At 41.5% G+C, this 16,064-nt stretch overlaps 1 protein-coding gene across 2 annotated transcripts in view; it reads left to right on the forward strand.

Moving 5' to 3' along the window:
* pkn3 (protein kinase N3) overlaps nt 1–16,064 on the forward strand; it is a 63,178-nt gene that overhangs the window by 20,595 nt on the left and 26,519 nt on the right. For both annotated transcript variants that reach the window (XM_034546821.1, XM_034546822.1), the window contains exons 6-8: nt 712–916; nt 4,107–4,289; nt 4,900–5,009. In XM_034546821.1, the coding sequence (XP_034402712.1) occupies nt 712–916; nt 4,107–4,289; nt 4,900–5,009 (498 nt within the window). The remainder of the gene's footprint in view (nt 1–711; nt 917–4,106; nt 4,290–4,899; nt 5,010–16,064) is intronic.

Here is a 16,064-nt window from a genome sequence, read left to right on the forward strand (position 1 = left end):
TATGGGTTGTGTATATAACATGGTATATAGTATCGTTGTGTATATAATATAGTATGGGTTATGTATATAACATAGTATGGGTTGTGTATACAAGGCTGCTGACTGGATTACTGTGCTGATATTTTACACATGGAAATGTATGAACTCACATTAAGTACACGGCAAGTGCAGCCAACATTAACATGTGTGAGAAACTGTAAACGGACTCACGTTAAATTTTTATTTTGTATAGCCCAAAATCACAAACCTGTGAGGAGAGAAGGCACAAAGACTCCGGGGAAGAAGTAGAGTCAGTAATGTGCTTGAATGGGACATGGTACAGCACTGAAGAGGAGCTGGTTGTAACGCTGCTTCAGCTGAAAGCTATTCTAGGCATGTTTCCATTGAGCTGCATGGACTTTATTATATTATTCACAGTTTTGCATTTATACAGGGTATATTTATATAACAGGCAAAAAGGTTATACAACTCTAACAATACACGGATAACCCACCAGCAACACATAATAGTAGCACATCCTAATAAATATTATTATGGTCTCTCTCAGACCTAAACTACAGCTTGCTTGTATCACTGATATTTGTTCCATACCAAGAAGATGTTAAAGCAACCAGTTATCTTACCAACGTAAGATCTGCAGAGATGCTCCCATCATTAGCAGGCCGAATTAATATAAAGAAAATGACCATATATTTATATTTTCATTCTCAGGCTCAGGCCCGCATGCAAGAGTCCTCTCAGAAGGTGGATTTGTTGAGTCTGTCCCTGGAGAGGCGTTTCAGTGAGCTGCCTCGGGACCATCCCAAACATGCTGCCATCAAGGAGGAGCTGTTGTTGGGAACGCCGCCTTCCTGCCGCATACCAAGGAAACCGTCCTCTTCCTCCTCATCTTCCTTCAAACCAGCAAGTCTAACAGGTTGCTATTAATATATTCCAACAGCTATTTATTTGATTGCTTCATTAAATAACTTCAGTGGTGTAAAGTAACAAAGTATATTTCCCCTTAAGTACTCAAATGAAATCTTGAGATGCAATTTAAGATTTATATAACACTTTTTACATCAATACATTTCAGAGGGAAACATTGCATATTTCACGCCACTACATTGATATAACAACTTTAGTCATTTTTCAGATTCAAAGTCTACATAAAACAATCATATATATATGTATATATATATATACATATGTGTGTGTATATTATGATGGCTGCTTGTGTAGGCCACGTCCAAAAGCAACGACGTACATAGCAGCCGCCTCGGTATGTGCAGGCCCCAGGAGAGCTGTGAACCTTATTAAAGAAAAGACTGGAACAATTGTAATACGCTTTCATTCAGCCATACTTGATGACTGTTTTTATAAAAGCAGTAGTGCACATCAAGCTTTATTTAAGCAATATCGCACAACAGCTGCATGTATACAAAGAATTGGAGAAGTCCAATGGATGTCATGTGACAGAAGAACAATAGATGTCATGTGACCAGAAGTCCAATGGATGTCATGTGACAGAAGAACAATAGATGTCATGTGACCAGAAGTCCAATGGATGTCATGTGACAGAAGAACAATAGATGTCATGTGACCAGAAGTCCGATGGATGTCATGTGACAGAAGAGCAATGGATGTCATGTGACCAGAAGTCCAATGGATGTCATGTGACAGAAGAACAATGGATGTCATGTAACCAGAAGTCCAATGGGTGTCATGTGACAGAAGTACAATGGATGTCATGTGACCAGCCGTCCAATGGATGTCATGTGACCACAAGAACAATAGATGTCATGTAACCAGAAGTCCAATGGATGTCATGTGACAGAAGAACAATGGATGTCATGTGACAGAACAATAGATGTCATGTGACCAGAAGTCCAATGGATGTCATGTGACAGAAGAACAATAGATGTCATGTGACCAGAAGTCCAATGGATATCATGTGACAGAAGAACAATGGATGTCATGTGACAGAACAATAGATGTCATGTGACCAGAAGTCCAATGGATGTCATGTGACAGAAGAACAATGGATGTCATGTGACAGAACAATAGATGTCATGTGACCAGAAGTCCAATGGATGTCATGTGACAGAAGAACAATAGATGTCATGTGACCAGAAGTCCAATGGATATCATGTGACAGAAGAACAATGGATGTCATGTGACAGAACAATAGATGTCATGTGACCAGAAGTCCAATGGATGTCATGTGACAGAAGAACAATGGATGTCATGTGACAGAACAATAGATGTCATGTGACCAGAAGTACAATGGATGTCATGTGACCAGACGTCCAATGGATGTCATGTGACAGAAGAACAATGGATGTCATGTGACCAGAAGTCCAATGGATGTCATGTGACAAAAGAACAATGGCTGTCATGTGACAGAACAATGGATGTCATGTGACAGAACAATGGACGTCATGTGACCAGAAGTCCAATGGATGTCATGTGACAGAAGAACAATGGATGTCATGTGACCACAAGAACAATGGATGTCATGTGACCAGACGTCCAATGGATGTCATGTGACCACAAGAACAATGGATGTCATGTAACCAGAAGTCCAATGGATGTCATGTGACCAGACGTCCAATGGATGTCATGTGACAGAAGAACAATGGATGTCATGTGACAGAAGAACAATGGATGTCATGTGACAGAAGAACAATAGATGTCATGTGACCAGAAGTCCAATGGATGTCATGTGACAAAAGAACAATGGCTGTCATGTGACAGAAGAACAATGGATGTCATGTGACAGAACAATGGATGTCATGTGACAGAAGAACAATGGATGTCATGTGACCAGAAGTCCAATGGCTGTCATGTGACAAAAGAACAATGGCTGTCATGTGACAGAAGAACAATGGATGTCATGTGACAGAACAATGGATGTCATGTGACCAGAAGTCCAATGGATGTCATGTGACAGAAGAACAATGGATGTCATGTGACCAGAAGTACAATGGATGTCATGTGACCAGACGTCCAATGGATGTCATGTGACCAGACGTCCAATGGATGTCATGTGACCAGAAGAACAATGGATGTCATGTGACCAGAAGTACAATGGATGTCATGTGACCAGACGTCCAATGGATGTCATGTGACAGAAGAACAATGGATGTCATGTGACAGAAGAACAATAGATGTCATGTGACCAGAAGTCCAATGGATGTCATGTGACAGAAGAACAATGGATGTCATGTGACAGACGAACTGTGTGGTGTGTGTGTGTGTGTGTGTGTGTGTGTGTGTGTGTGTGTGTGTGTGTGTGTGTGTGTGTGTGTGTGTGTGTGTGTGTGTGTGTGTGTGTGTGTGTGTGTGTGTGTGTGTGTGTGTGTGTGTGTGTGTGTGTGTGTGTGTGTGTTATTAACCGCTCACACAGCTTATCTACATCTAGATAAGTGGATGAAAATCCTCTTTATTTGTCTACATTGACTTTCATGAATCTACTCGCAACGCTTTTGGTGTGAACGCAGCATCAGTGTTGGGAAAATGTATCGGCTAATTTTAAATGCCTCATCACCCCAATCAATACGATTTATATTTCTTTAATGTGCCTGCGGGCATGCATCATCCAATGAGATCTAAAATTATTATCTCAACTCTTTCAGAACAAGCCCAAAGAGTATCTAATTGATACAAATTAATAGATGCTTATGAGGATATATATGTACTGTTTTTTGATGTGTTGCTATGGTGATTTTGCCAAACTTGCTTTGTGGAACCGTAAAGTCTGACTTATATAATCATATCCTGAAAATTATCCAGCTAACTCAGTTATCCAGGTATGAGGAATGGGGCCCAGAGCATTTGTATTGCCTCCACACGACTCTCAACATGGCTGCTAACGGAGCTAACGAAGCTAACGGAGCTAACGGCTCTCCTGTGAGCTCCCAGTGCAGCACACACAAAGCAGAGAGGGACATTACTGATGATTATATAAGAGGTTGGAGTACCTCCTCCACCACTGGATAGCTTCTCATTGTTTTATGATATCCAAAACAATAACACTGTCTTCCTCAGACATATTATTGTTTTCCATTAAACTTAAACTAATATTTTCTCAAGACTGAATTGAAAACTGGAAGGCTTTTCCATAGGTCGGTTGGAGGTCTGTTTGATGGGCTGCCAAGACCTGTTGGAGTTAGTTCCAGGCCGTGGTCGTGTGAACAGCATCTCGGCCACCTCCGTCAGCCTCTCCGATGGAAGGTCTGTGAAGGTGAGAGCCGGCCTATCGGGACGCAGTGCCAGTGCCAAGACCCCCAAGGCTGAGGACCTCTCCTGTAAGTCAACACGGCAACTTTGGCCGTTTCACTTCCCTTGAAGGGTCTGCTTGTTAGCCTATTCCTGGTATGATGCGTTTCTGAAGATTAAAAATCTGGATCCCTGTGGTTCTTCAAACTACCGGTAATAAAACACACAATATATAAGAAACTTTATTTACGTACATATAAGCAAATACATTACAGTGAATTTGGTCTTCCACAACACTCCCAAAGCAGCTCCTTGTGTGTCCATAGTTATGGCAGTGTATGGCTGCCACATGACATTTAAAAGTTCCCTTTCACTTCATCCCAAGATGAAGAAGTCTTTGCTCCATAGGAAATGTTTTCATTTTTACAAAAAAAAAATTATTGTTATAGAATATAGAACATGACTTTATCTTGTTTGATAATAATACCAACATATTAATTTTTTGAATATTGCTGTGAGCTCACAGTAATAATTAAAGGCTGCTCGACAGGCTGGTTGTACTCCTACACATTGAAGCTTGAACAGAATATCATTTCTTACTGGAGGTGTCTGTGTCCATGCCGTGTTTTTATGACATTGTATTTCTCTGTCTTTATAATATCCTCACAGCCTGTATCTGTTTGTTTGTTTGTGTCTCAGCGGAGATCAGTGCTGTGCTGAAGGTGGACAACACAATCGTGGGGCGCACACACTGGCGCCAGCTGGGCAAAGAGGCCTGGGGCCAGTGCTTCAGTATTGAGCTGGAACGGGTCAGTGGCAACTCAAATTACACAAGTGCATATTCACATGGCTCCTCCACTAACATAACATAACAATGCCTGAGTCACTGTCCTCCACTAACATAACATGACAATACCTGAGTCACTGTCCTTCACTAACATAACATAACAATACCTGAGTCACTGTCCTTCACTAACATAACAATGCCTGAGTCACTGTCCTTCACTAACATAACAATGCCTGAGTCACTGTCCTCCACTAACATAACAATGCCTGAGTCACTGTCCTCCAGTAACATAACAATGCCTGAGTCACTGTCCTTCACTAACATAACAATGCCTGAGTCACTGTCCTTCACTAACATAACAATGCCTGAGTCACTGTCCTTCACTAACATAACAATGCCTGAGTCACTGTCCTCCACTAACATAACAATGCCTGAGTCACTGTCCTTCACTAACATAACAATGCCTGAGTCACTGTCCTCCACTAACATAACAATGCCTGAGTCACTGTCCTTCACTAACATAACAATGCCTGAGTCACTGTCCTCCACTAACATAACAATACCTGAGTCACTGTCCTTCACTAACATAACAATGCCTGAGTCACTGTCCTTCACTAACATAACATAACAATGCCTGAGTCACTGTCCTCCACTAACATAACAATACCTGAGTCACTGTCCTCCACTAACATAACAATGCCTGAGTCACTGTCCTCCACTAACATAACAATGCCTGAGTCACTGTCCTCCACTAACATAACATAACAATGCCTGAGTCACTGTCCTCCACTAACATAACATGACAATACCTGAGTCACTGTCCTTCACTAACATAACATAACAATACCTGAGTCACTGTCCTTCACTAACATAACATAACAATGCCTGAGTCACTGTCCTTCACTAACATAACAATGCCTGAGTCACTGTCCTTCACTAACATAACAATGCCTGAGTCACTGTCCTCCACTAACATAACAATGCCTGAGTCGCTGTCCTTCACTAACATAACAATGCCTGAGTCACTGTCCTTCACTAACATAACAATGCCTGAGTCACTGTCCTTCACTAACATAACATAACAATGCCTGAGTCACTGTCCTTCACTAACATAACAATGCCTGAGTCACTGTCCTCCACTAACATAACATAACAATGCCTGAGTCACTGTCCTTCACTAACATAACAATGCCTGAGTCACTGTCCTCCACTAACATAACAATACCTGAGTCACTGTCCTCCACTAACATAACAATACCTGAGTCACTGTCCTTCACTAACATAACATAACAATGCCTGAGTCACTGTCCTCCACTAACATAACAATACCTGAGTCACTGTCCTTCACTAACATAACAATGCCTGAGTCACTGTCCTTCACTAACATAACATAACAATGCCTGAGTCACTGTCCTCCACTAACATAACAATACCTGAGTCACTGTCCTTCACTAACATAACATAACAATGCCTGAGTCACTGTCCTTCACTAACATAACAATACCTGAGTCACTGTCCTTCACTAACATAACAATGCCTGAGTCACTGTCCTTCACTAACATAACATAACAATGCCTGAGTCACTGTCCTTCACTAACATAACAATGCCTGAGTCACTGTCCTTCACTAACATAACAATGCCTGAGTCACTGTCCTCCACTAACATAACATAACAATGCCTGAGTCACTGTCCTCCACTAACATAACAATGCCTGAGTCACTGTCCTCCACTAACATAACAATGCCTGAGTCACTGTCCTCCACTAACATAACATGACAATGCCTGAGTCACTGTCCTCCACTAACATGACAATGCCTGAGTCACTGTCCTCCACTAACATAACAATGCCTGAGTCACTGTCCTCCACTAACATAACATAACAATGCCTGAGTCACTGTCCTCCACTAACATAACAATACCTGAGTCACTGTCCTTCACTAACATAACAATGCCTGAGTCACTGTCCTCCACTAACATAACAATACCTGAGTCACTGTCCTCCACTAACATAACAATACCTGAGTCACTGTCCTCCACTAACATAACAATGCATGAGTCACTGTCCTCCACTAACATAACAATGCCTGAGTCACTGTCCTCCACTAACATAACATGACAATACCTGAGTCACTGTCCTCCACTAACATAACAATGCCTGAGTCACTGTCCTCCACTAACATAACATAACAATACCTGAGTCACTGTCCTTCACTAACATAACATAACAATGCCTGAGTCACTGTCCTTCACTAACATAACAATGCCTGAGTCACTGTCCTTCACTAACATAACAATACCTGAGTCACTGTCCTCCACTAACATGACAATGCCTGAGTCACTGTCCTTCACTAACATAACATAACAATGCCTGAGTCACTGTCCTCCACTAACATAACAATACCTGAGTCACTGTCCTCCACTAACATAACAATGCCTGAGTCACTGTCCTTCACTAACATAACAATACCTGAGTCACTGTCCTCCACTAACATAACAATACCTGAGTCACTGTCCTCCACTAACATAACAATGCCTGAGTCACTGTCCTTCACTAACATAACAATACCTGAGTCACTGTCCTCCACTAACATAACAATGCCTGAGTCACTGTCCTTCACTAACATAACAATACCTGAGTCACTGTCCTTCACTAACATAACAATACCTGAGTCACTGTCCTCCACTAACATAACAATACCTGAGTCACTGTCCTTCACTAACATAACAATACCTGAGTCACTGTCCTCCACTAACATAACAATACCTGAGTCACTGTCCTCCACTAACATAACAATGCCTGAGTCACTGTCCTTCACTAACATAACAATACCTGAGTCACTGTCCTCCAGTAACATAACATAACAATGCCTGAGTCACTGTCCTTCACTAACATAACAATGCCTGAGTCACTGTCCTCCACTAACATAACAATACCTGAGTCACTGTCCTTCACTAACATAACAATGCCTGAGTCACTGTCCTTCACTAACATAACATAACAATGCCTGAGTCACTGTCCTCCACTAACATAACAATGCCTGAGTCACTGTCCTCCACTAACATAACAATGCCTGAGTCACTGTCCTCCACTAACATAACATAACAATGCCTGAGTCACTGTCCTCCACTAACATAACATGACAATACCTGAGTCACTGTCCTTCACTAACATAACAATACCTGAGTCACTGTCCTCCACTAACATAACAATGCCTGAGTCACTGTCCTTCACTAACATAACAATACCTGAGTCACTGTCCTCCACTAACATAACATAACAATGCCTGAGTCACTGTCCTTCACTAACATAACAATACCTGAGTCACTGTCCTCCACTAACATGACAATGCCTGAGTCACTGTCCTTCACTAACATAACATGACAATGCCTGAGTCACTGTCCTTCACTAACATAACATGACAATGCCTGAGTCACTGTCCTTCACTAACATAACATAACAATGCCTGAGTCACTGTCCTTCACTAACATAACAATGCCTGAGTCACTGTCCTCCACTAACATAACAATGCCTGAGTCACTGTCCTCCACTAACATAACAATACCTGAGTCACTGTCCTCCACTAACATAACAATACCTGAGTCACTGTCCTTCACTAACATAACAATACCTGAGTCACTGTCCTCCACTAACATAACAATGCCTGAGTCACTGTCCTTCACTAACATAACATAACAATGCCTGAGTCACTGTCCTTCACTAACATAACATAACAATACCTGAGTCACTGTCCTTCACTAACATAACAATACCTGAGTCACTGTCCTCCACTAACATAACAATACCTGAGTCACTGTCCTTCACTAACATAACAATGCCTGAGTCACTGTCCTTCACTAACATAACAATACCTGAGTCACTGTCCTTCACTAACATAACAATGCCTGAGTCACTGTCCTTCACTAACATAACAATACCTGAGTCACTGTCCTTCACTAACATAACAATGCCTGAGTCACTGTCCTTCACTAACATAACAATGCCTGAGTCACTGTCCTCCACTAACATAACAATACCTGAGTCACTGTCCTCCACTAACATAACAATACCTGAGTCACTGTCCTCCACTAACATAACAATACCTGAGTCACTGTCCTCCACTAACATAACAATACCTGAGTCACTGTCCTTCACTAACATAACAATACCTGAGTCACTGTCCTCCACTAACATAACAATGCCTGAGTCACTGTCCTTCACTAACATAACATAACAATGCCTGAGTCACTGTCCTTCACTAACATAACATAACAATACCTGAGTCACTGTCCTCCACTAACATAACAATGCCTGAGTCACTGTCCTCCACTAACATAACAATGCCTGAGTCACTGTCCTCCACTAACATAACAATACCTGAGTCACTGTCCTCCACTAACATAACAATACCTGAGTCACTGTCCTCCACTAACATAACAATACCTGAGTCACTGTCCTCCACTAACATAACAATGCCTGAGTCACTGTCCTTCACTAACATAACATGACAATGCCTGAGTCACTGTCCTCCACTAACATAACAATGCCTGAGTCACTGTCCTTCACTAACATAACAATGCCTGAGTCACTGTCCTTCACTAACATAACAATACCTGAGTCACTGTCCTCCACTAACATAACAATGCCTGAGTCACTGTCCTCCACTAACATAACAATGCCTGAGTCACTGTCCTCCACTAACATAACAATGCCTGAGTCACTGTCCTTCACTAACATAACAATACCTGAGTCACTGTCCTCCACTAACATAACAATGCCTGAGTCACTGTCCTTCACTAACATAACAATACCTGAGTCACTGTCCTTCACTAACATAACAATACCTGAGTCACTGTCCTTCACTAACATAACATAACAATGCCTGAGTCACTGTCCTCCAGTAACATAACATAACAATACCTGAGTCACTGTCCTTCACTAACATAACAATGCCTGAGTCACTGTCCTTCACTAACATAACAATACCTGAGTCACTGTCCTTCACTAACATAACATGACAATGCCTGAGTCACTGTCCTTCACTAACATAACAATGCCTGAGTCACTGTCCTTCACTAACATAACATAACAATGCCTGAGTCACTGTCCTTCACTAACATAACAATACCTGAGTCACTGTCCTTCACTAACATAACATGACAATGCCTGAGTCACTGTCCTTCACTAACATAACAATGCCTGAGTCACTGTCCTCCACTAACATAACAATGCCTGAGTCACTGTCCTCCACTAACATAACAATACCTGAGTCACTGTCCTCCACTAACATAACAATGCCTGAGTCACTGTCCTCCACTAACATAACATAACAATGCCTGAGTCACTGTCCTCCACTAACATAACATAACAATGCCTGAGTCACTGTCCTCCACTAACATAACATAACAATGCCTGAGTCACTGTCCTTCACTAACATAACAATACCTGAGTCACTGTCCTCCACTAACATAACAATGCCTGAGTCACTGTCCTCCACTAACATAACATAACAATGCCTGAGTCACTGTCCTCCACTAACATAACATAACAATGCCTGAGTCACTGTCCTACACTAACATAACATAACAATGCCTGAGTCACTGTCCTCCACTAACATAACATAACAATGCCTGAGTCACTGTCCTCCACTAACATAACATAACAATGCCTGAGTCACTGTCCTTCACTAACATAACAATGCCTGAGTCACTGTCCTCCACTAACATAACAATGCCTGAGTCACTGTCCTCCACTAACATAACAATGCCTGAGTCACTGTCCTTCACTAACATAACAATGCCTGAGTCACTGTCCTTCACTAACATAACATAACAATACCTGAGTCACTGTCCTTCACTAACATAACATAACAATACCTGAGTCACTGTCCTTCACTAACATAACATAACAATGCCTGAGTCACTGTCCTCCAGTAACATAACAATGCCTGAGTCACTGTCCTTCACTAACATAACATAACAATGCCTGAGTCACTGTCCTTCACTAACATAACAATACCTGAGTCACTGTCCTCCAGTAACATTATATAACAATACCTGAGTCACTGTCCTCCAGTAACATAACAATACCTGAGTCACTGTCCTCCAGTAACATAACAATGCCTGAGTCACTGTCCTCCAGTAACATAACAATACCTGAGTCACTGTCCTTCACTAACATAACAATACCTTAGTCACTGTCCTCCAGTAACATAACAATACCTGAGTCACTGTCCTTCACTAACATAACAATACCTAAGTCACTGTCCTTCACTAACATAACAATGCCTGAGTCACTGTCCTCCAGTAACATAACAATACCTGAGTCACTGTCCTTCACTAACATAACAATACCTGAGTCACTGTCCTCCAGTAACATAACAATACCTGAGTCACTGTCCTTCACTAACATAACAATACCTGAGTCACTGTCCTTCACTAACATAACAATGCCTGAGTCACTGTCCTTCACTAACATAACAATACCTGAGTCACTGTCCTCCAGTAACATAACAATACCTGAGTCACTGTCCTCCACTAACATAACAATGCCTGAGTCACTGTCCTCCAGTAACATTATATAACAATGCCTGAGTCACTGTCCTCCATTAACATAACAATACCTGAGTCACTGTCCTCCAGTAACATAACAATACCTGAGTCACTGTCCTTCACTAACATAACAATACCTGAGTCACTGTCCTCCAGTAACATAACAATGCCTGAGTCACTGTCCTCCAGTAACATTATATAACAATACCTGAGTCACTGTCCTCCATTAACATAACAATACCTGAGTCACTGTCCTCCAGTAACATAACAATACCTGAGTCACTGTCCTTCACTAACATAACATGACAATGCCTGAGTCACTGTCCTTCACTAACATAACAATGCCTGAGTCACTGTCCTTCACTAACATAACAATGCCTGAGTCACTGTCCTTCACTAACATAACAATGCCTGAGTCACTGTCCTTCACTAACATAACAATACCTGAGTCACTGTCCTCCACTAACATAACAATGCCTGAGTCACTGTCCTTCACTAACATAACAATACCTGAGTCACTGTCCTTCACTAACATAACAATACCTGAGTCACTGTCCTTCACTAACATAACAATACCTGAGTCACTGTCCTTCACTAACATAACATGACAATGCCTGAGTCACTGTCCTTCACTAACATAACAATGCCTGAGTCACTGTCCTTCACTAACATAACAATACCTGAGTCACTGTCCTCCAGTAACATAACATGACAATACCTGAGTCACTGTCCTCCAGTAACATAACAATACCTGAGTCACTGTCCTTCACTAACATAACAATACCTGAGTCACTGTCCTTCACTAACATAACAATGCCTGAGTCACTGTCCTTCACTAACATAACAATACCTGAGTCACTGTCCTCCAGTAACATAACAATACCTGAGTCACTGTCCTCCACTAACATAACAATGCCTGAGTCACTGTCCTCCAGTAACATTATATAACAATGCCTGAGTCACTGTCCTCCATTAACATAACAATACCTGAGTCACTGTCCTCCAGTAACATAACAATACCTGAGTCACTGTCCTTCACTAACATAACAATACCTGAGTCACTGTCCTCCAGTAACATAACAATGCCTGAGTCACTGTCCTCCAGTAACATTATATAACAATACCTGAGTCACTGTCCTCCATTAACATAACAATACCTGAGTCACTGTCCTCCAGTAACATAACAATACCTGAGTCACTGTCCTTCACTAACATAACATGACAATGCCTGAGTCACTGTCCTTCACTAACATAACAATGCCTGAGTCACTGTCCTTCACTAACATAACAATACCTGAGTCACTGTCCTCCAGTAACATAACAATGCCTGAGTCACTGTCCTTCACTAACATAACAATGCCTGAGTCACTGTCCTTCACTAACATAACAATACCTGAGTCACTGTCCTCCAGTAACATAACAATGCCTGAGTCACTGTCCTTCACTAACATAACAATGCCTGAGTCACTGTCCTTCACTAACATAACAATACCTGAGTCACTGTCCTCCAGTAACATAACAATGCCTGAGTCACTGTCCTTCACTAACATAACAATGCCTGAGTCACTGTCCTTCACTAACATAACAATACCTGAGTCACTGTCCTCCACTAACATAACAATGCCTGAGTCACTGTCCTTCACTAACATAACAATACCTGAGTCACTGTCCTTCACTAACATAACAATACCTGAGTCACTGTCCTTCACTAACATAACAATACCTGAGTCACTGTCCTTCACTAACATAACATGACAATGCCTGAGTCACTGTCCTTCACTAACATAACAATGCCTGAGTCACTGTCCTTCACTAACATAACAATACCTGAGTCACTGTCCTCCAGTAACATAACATGACAATACCTGAGTCACTGTCCTTCACTAACATAACAATGCCTGAGTCACTGTCCTTCACTAACATAACATAACAATACCTGAGTCACTGTCCTCCACTAACATAACAATACCTGAGTCACTGTCCTCCACTAACATAACATAACAATGCCTGAGTCACTGTCCTTCACTAACATAACAATGCCTGAGTCACTGTCCTTCACTAACATAACATAACAATACCTGAGTCACTGTCCTCCACTAACATAACAATACCTGAGTCACTGTCCTCCACTAACATAACATAACAATGCCTGAGTCACTGTCCTTCACTAACATAACAATGCCTGAGTCACTGTCCTTCACTAACATAACAATACCTGAGTCACTGTCCTTCACTAACATAACAATACCTGAGTCACTGTCCTCCACTAACATAACAATACCTGAGTCACTGTCCTTCACTAACATAACAATACCTGAGTCACTGTCCTCCACTAACATAACAATACCTGAGTCACTGTCCTTCACTAACATAACAATACCTGAGTCACTGTCCTTCACTAACATAACAATACCTGAGTCACTGTCCTCCACTAACATAACATAACAATGCCTGAGTCACTGTCCTTCACTAACATAACAATACCTGAGTCACTGTCCTCCACTAACATAACATAACAATGCCTGAGTCACTGTCCTCCACTAACATAACATAACAATGCCTGAGTCACTGTCCTCCACTAACATAACATAACAATGCCTGAGTCACTGTCCTTCACTAACATAACAATACCTGAGTCACTGTCCTTCACTAACATAACATAACAATGCCTGAGTCACTGTCCTTCACTAACATAACAATACCTGAGTCACTGTCCTTCACTAACATAACATAACAATGCCTGAGTCACTGTCCTTCACTAACATAACAATACCTGAGTCACTGTCCTTCACTAACATAACAATACCTGAGTCACTGTCCTCCAGTAACATAACAATACCTGAGTCACTGTCCTTCACTAACATAACAATACCTGAGTCACTGTCCTCCAGTAACATAACAATACCTGAGTCACTGTCCTTCACTAACATAACAATACCTGAGTCACTGTCCTTCACTAACATAACAATACCTGAGTCACTGTCCTTCACTAACATAACAATACCTGAGTCACTGTCCTTCACTAACATAACATAACAATGCCTGAGTCACTGTCCTCCAGTAACATAACATAACAATGCCTGAGTCACTGTCCTCCAGTAACATAACATAACAATGCCTGAGTCACTGTCCTCCAGTAACATAACAATACCTGAGTCACTGTCCTCCAGTAACATAACAATACCTGAGTCACTGTCCTCCAGTAACATAACAATACCTGAGTCACTGTCCTTCACTAACATAACAATACCTGAGTCACTGTCCTTCACTAACATAACAATACCTGAGTCACTGTCCTTCACTAACATAACAATACCTGAGTCACTGTCCTTCACTAACATAACATAACAATGCCTGAGTCACTGTCCTCCACTAACATAACATAACAATGCCTGAGTCACTGTCCTTCACTAACATAACAATACCTGAGTCACTGTCCTTCACTAACATAACATAACAATGCCTGAGTCACTGTCCTTCACTAACATAACAATACCTGAGTCACTGTCCTTCACTAACATAACAATGCCTGAGTCACTGTCCTTCACTAACATAACAATACCTGAGTCACTGTCCTCCAGTAACATAACAATACCTGAGTCACTGTCCTTCACTAACATAACAATGCCTGAGTCACTGTCCTCCAGTAACATAACAATACCTGAGTCACTGTCCTTCACTAACATAACAATGCCGGAGTCACTGTCCTCCAGTAACATAACAATACCTGAGTCACTGTCCTCCAGTAACATAACAATACCTGAGTCACTGTCCTCCAGTAACATAACAATACCTGAGTCACTGTCCTCCAGTAACATAACAATACCTGAGTCACTGTCCTCCAGTAACATTATATAACAATGCCTGAGTCACTGTCCTCCATTAACATAACAATACCTGAGTCACTGTCCTCCAGTAACATAACAATACCTGAGTCACTGTCCTTCACTAACATAACAATGCCTGAGTCACTGTCCTCCAGTAACATTATATAACAATACCTGAGTCACTGTCCTCCATTAACATAACAATACCTGAGTCACTGTCCTCCAGTAACATAACAATACCTGAGTCACTGTCCTTCACTAACATAACAATGCCTGAGTCACTGTCCTCCAGTAACATTATATAACAATACCTGAGTCACTGTCCTCCAGTAACATAACAATACCTGAGTCACTGTCCTCCAGTAACATAACAATACCTGAGTCACTGTCCTTCACTAACATAACAATGCCTGAGTCACTGTCCTCCAGTAACATAACAATGCCTGAGTCACTGTCCTCCACTAACATAACAATGCCTGAGTCACTGTCCTCCACTAACATAACATAACAATACCTGAGTCACTGTCCTTCACTAACATAACATAACAATGCCTGAGTCACTGTCCTTCACTAACATAACATAACAATGCCTGAGTCACTGTCCTTCACTAACATAACATAACAATACCTGAGTCACTGTCCTTCACTAACATAACAATGCCTGAGTCACTGTCCTCCAGTAACATAACATGACAATGCC

Source organism: Cyclopterus lumpus, chromosome 12 (genome assembly GCF_009769545.1).
Source record: "Cyclopterus lumpus isolate fCycLum1 chromosome 12, fCycLum1.pri, whole genome shotgun sequence".
Taxonomy (NCBI): domain Eukaryota; kingdom Metazoa; phylum Chordata; class Actinopteri; order Perciformes; family Cyclopteridae; genus Cyclopterus; species Cyclopterus lumpus.